This window comes from Terrapene carolina, unplaced genomic scaffold, assembly GCF_002925995.2.
Source record: "Terrapene carolina triunguis isolate 2854851 unplaced genomic scaffold, T_m_triunguis-2.0 Scaffold38219, whole genome shotgun sequence".
Lineage (NCBI taxonomy): Eukaryota > Metazoa > Chordata > Testudines > Emydidae > Terrapene > Terrapene triunguis.
Window position 1 is genome coordinate 1 of NW_020702570.1, and position 4,560 is coordinate 4,560.

At 48.5% G+C, this 4,560-nt stretch overlaps 1 protein-coding gene across 1 annotated transcript; it reads right to left on the bottom strand.

Annotated features, from left to right (window-relative positions):
• Positions 1-116: 116 nt before the first annotated feature.
• Positions 117-4,061, bottom strand: LOC112125773 (oxidized low-density lipoprotein receptor 1-like; the record flags this gene model as incomplete). Its single annotated transcript, XM_024224157.3, has 4 exons — positions 117-366; positions 1,547-1,689; positions 3,048-3,190; positions 3,963-4,061. Coding segments are annotated over 4 exons (527 nt in total), but the record flags the coding sequence as incomplete, so codon positions are not given.
• Positions 4,062-4,560: the final 499 nt, after the last annotated feature.

Genomic DNA, 4,560 nt, shown 5'->3' on the forward strand with positions numbered 1-4,560 from the left:
ATACAGCCAAGAAAATAACATTAGGTGAGACGAGGTGAGCAGATTTATCCAACCACTACAGATGCCAGCAGATGAAGTCAGGCTGTAGGAGAAAGCGATTGTAGTCAACTCTCACATGTGCAACATAAGCGAGCAGATAGAGGAAATTACCAAGACAGGAAATGAGATTTTTCCATCTCTGTTTGGTTTAGCAGACTGTCCAGGCCTGTTCCAGATGAGGGAGTTCAAGTTCTTGTCAAATCCTTCATCTTCTCGCAAAGGCAGGATCGAGTTTCTCCGCAGGCTCCAGCTTTGAAATTCCCACCATGGATATAGGCACAAGCTCCGCGCGGATAATGCTGGTTATTGGCTACTGAGATTTCAAGCCTGCAGTGCAAAAAAGAACCATTTACACTTCATCTTAATAATCCCTGAGCCCCCTGCCTCAGGCCGCAATGCTTGGACTCTGTGTTTGTCCTGAGGACAGTAGATGATGCTGAACCAATGTGCTACCCTATTTGTCTAGGAAACTCTGTGAGCACAGGATCACTAAGACCTCATGGCCCTCATGTGTTCTTTATTCCCCCTCCCATCGTGGTATATCGTGGCCAGAGATGTCTCCAGTCTGGTGGTGGGAGAGTAAAATACACACACGCCGCCACGTTCAGTCACAGAAGTGGAAATGGTATCCATGGGATAAAGTCATATCTCACATGGCTCTGCAATTTTTCATGCACCTTAGATCAAATCACCTGCCCTCTGCCTGCCAACCCAGCTCACTGGGACTTGATCTAACACTGAAAACCCTGGATCAGTGTCAAACAGCTGACTTGGCTGTTGTGATATTTACACTGACGTGGGTAGGTAGAGAAAAGATATTTTAATACACTTAGGAGGTTTTTACGGTTCTGCCTGAGCCCTGTAGTGTTGGACTCATGGCGTAACGAAGTCACGAGGCTCTCCAGGTGGAGGGATACAAAAAGGAGTCCCAATACATTTTTTTTTTTATAATAACACATTTTTGCTGTAAGATGTGGCCTGTATAGAAACATGGCAGGGTTGCGTTGCCCTTGACTGACACGAGCGAGTTCAGCAGCTCGTCCCTCAGAGGTTGCTGAATAACCAGCTCATCCTCCACCTTTACCATGCCCAGCCAACAAGCCCACATTGGACCAGTGTGTCTGGCTACAGCCCGTGGCAGGGGGAAGTAGCAAATGCCTTTCTCCCCCCCCAGCCTTCTTGGCCTTCTGGGCTGAATTTGTGTCACTAGGGGCCCAGCACCACCTACAATCAGGCTCGCAAATTGAGGGCACCTTGGGGTGTTTCAGGATAAAAGGCATCACAAAGGAGTTAGAATTGCTCAGAGAATGGCACTGTGGGAGCTGGGGAGAACAGGAAGTTCCCAGGGGTCTGAACCCCAGTTGAGGCCAGTGCTGTGGGTTAGTGTCTCCACTTAAATAAACGTATGTACCGCAGGCTGTCTGAGGCTCACAGTGGAGAATCAAACACAGGACTTAGTGCTGCGCTTTGGTCCCTAGCCGGGGATGTGCTAGTGACACAGACTTACAGGCCAGAGGAGAGAGCTGTGCTGTCCACCCAGACCCACTTCCTGGTGCTGGAATCATACGATAGTCCAATCCAGAAAGGGAAATAATATTTAAAGCCTTGACGTATATCAAAAGAAAGAAATGATTCTTGTTGTATGAAATTCTGCAGAAGAATAAAATAAAGTGTTAAAACCTCAAATTCCATCACATGGGTATAAGTGGAAATGGCTGGACAGGGTAGAAGTTCAGGAACTCCCAACACACGGAATCACCATAGGTCTTCTTAGAGGTATGACTACAGCTAAGGTTGAGTTCCCACTTCTATTACAGTAACTGGCTGTTTCAGTGACCGATAACTTTCTCAAACCAAATCCTTTTGGGCTGAAATTGTCCAGCCTGAATCTCAGGGCAAAGCTGAATGTTTATAGCAAAGTTACAGTAAAAACTATTTAGCCATTTTTGGGTTATGGAAGGGTGCTAAAAAACACCCGACATTTTCCCCAAATGTTCCAGTCAGGAGATGGTGCGCACATTGAACTCAGAAGTGCCTGAACTGGTTTTGTGCAGACGTGGCTCATTTCATAGATCTCAAAAGGGATCTAAGGAAAAACCTGCTTGAAAGAACTTCGGCTCAGTTGGTTTGAGTTATAAATGTTCTAACATTTCTCAAATATTCCCAGTCCCTTGAGATTTTGCTAAATCACTTTCACTGGTTTAACTGCTGTGAGTGTACAAAAATGGTCAATTGAAACTTTCATTGATATCTGCTCAGTACCTGAGTGGGTTTGAATACAGGGGACTGTGAAGGACTTTAGCTTCATTCAGTCTCATTTAGAGGTGCCAGTTCTTTCGGGCTTCACGACGCTTCAAGGGAGAAGTTTTCAAAACCCACCAGATGACTGAGTCACCCAATTCCATTAATTTGAGTGGGAGCTGGGTGGCTGAATTCTCTGCTGGGCTTTGAATATTGCATCCAGATTTCCATTCTTAGTTCTGCCACACGGTTCCCCTGCAGCCTTGGGGAAGTGATTTAGGACAAACATTGCAACCCTGGGTGCCCCCTTCTCCAACCAGCAATGAAAGCCGGCCCCAAGCAGAGCTCCTAAAATGGCGGGTGGGCGAAATGAGGAGATGGAAGATGGTGTGGTTATTGCCTTTGGTGGTTTGGATTTATTCACCACAAACAGGGTTGTTTGGCAGAAAGGGGAAATTTCTGGACATTTTCATGGTCACAACACAGCGTTACCCATAGGGCCCTGTCAATACATTTACAAGAACTGATCCCATTATCTTCAGTCTCTGCTTGTTTGGGGGAATCTCCCTGACACTTAAAATCAAGCTGAGTCTGAAGAGGACAGGGACCTTTGTGCCATGCAGGGCAGTGCTGCAGTCACAGCGCCCTGCATGTAGCATGGGGACGGATTGTGTGTCGGGCACGGTCCATCCCACACATTCAGCAGGGGAGCTGCTGCTGATTAACGCCAATTTTGCCCCAGTATTTTAAAAGAAACTCAGATTCACCTTCTCTTCCTTGTTCTCAGTTTTAAGCAGCTGGGCAGATTGAGATGAGCAGTAGGATTGACACTGTTCCCAAGTTCTGGTTGCAGCAGCAAAGAGGTACAAGGTGTCACTGAACTGTATCCACCGTACCGGACATTTGTCCCCTTGAACAAACAAACACCGCCGATCAGTTCACCAGGATCCTGCCTCACTCTGGTGTGATGAGGTGTGCTGGGGACATTGTCGTCTATCCCTGAGATTGTACTCCAGCCTTAGGCCTTGACCCCCATGGCTACTGTTGTCATGGTCCATACATTCCGGTGATCCCGTCATCCCATGGGGATGGGCCTTTCCCCTCCAGGAACTGCTGCTGCCAGGCGGGGAAGAGCAGGCTGCCTGAAGGGACTGGCTTCCCCAGCAGCATGATGGGGTGACTGGAGAGCCAACCCTCACCGTCTTGGTAGAGGCCTGACTGCCCTCCTGAGCCCCAGTTGGGTTGGGGAGATGGGAGCTTGTCACAAGCAGAGAGAGGGACAGCCGGGAAAAGCACATTGGCCCAGCTCAGCTGAATCCCAGTTGCTAAGGGGAGAAGGGGGGAGCCAACTGTGGATCTGGATCTGACAAATGACCCACATGCTTCGGCCTGAGTGTACTGCCCTCAGCTGGGCTGCGTCGGGCCACAGGAGGAGTGTTTATTCACTGACTACGTTCCTTCCTCTCTCAAGGGATAGGGGAAAAGCTGAGCTGGTTGGGCTGAGAAGCGAGGTCGGGATGGCTCTCCATCCCCACCCCACCCCACGGCTGGCCAGTGAGATCTCCCACAAGCACCTACGGGGGAACTCCCATCCTAAGCCCAAGCACTTTGGGACAGAAGGCATCTCCTGTACGGATCTGGGTCTGGCCGGTGGGGACAGCGGCTCCTCTTCCTCCATTTACCTTGGTGGTTTGTGGTTTGGCTTTGGCACAACTTCAGCTGCTGGGTGAGATTTTCCACCTGCTGGGTGAGGATTTCTTGCTGGCCACGCCACTGAGTGTCTTAAATGTCAGAACAACACAACAGTGTCACTTAGCAAGGCTAGGGCAGAATTTACAGAACAGTCGTTCTTTGAATCATGGTGATACGAAAGCCTCAGCTGAAACATAGCACAGTGCAATGGGTCCATAAAACCCTCCCTGATTAGGCTAGATCTGTTCAGAACATCCATGCACGGCATGGCATCCAACCATTGTATTACCAGTGCATTGTGGGTATCTGTCCCACAGCTCAGATCTTCTAACTGGGGACCTTCTGCAGCAGCTCTCCACACCTGGGGTGGGGCTGTTCTACAATTCTTTTGAGAAAGTCTACTGTATAAAGTAGCTTTTTTGATGTACACAGTAGCACACATTTTGCAATATTGAACAGCATTGGTACTTGTATGAAAATGTTCTGTATTTTTTCAACAACACAGGCATCGGGACTGCAAGCCAGATTCTCAGCTGGTGTAAATCAATGTAGTTCAGTGACTGTGTCAATTTACTCCAGCAAAGGATC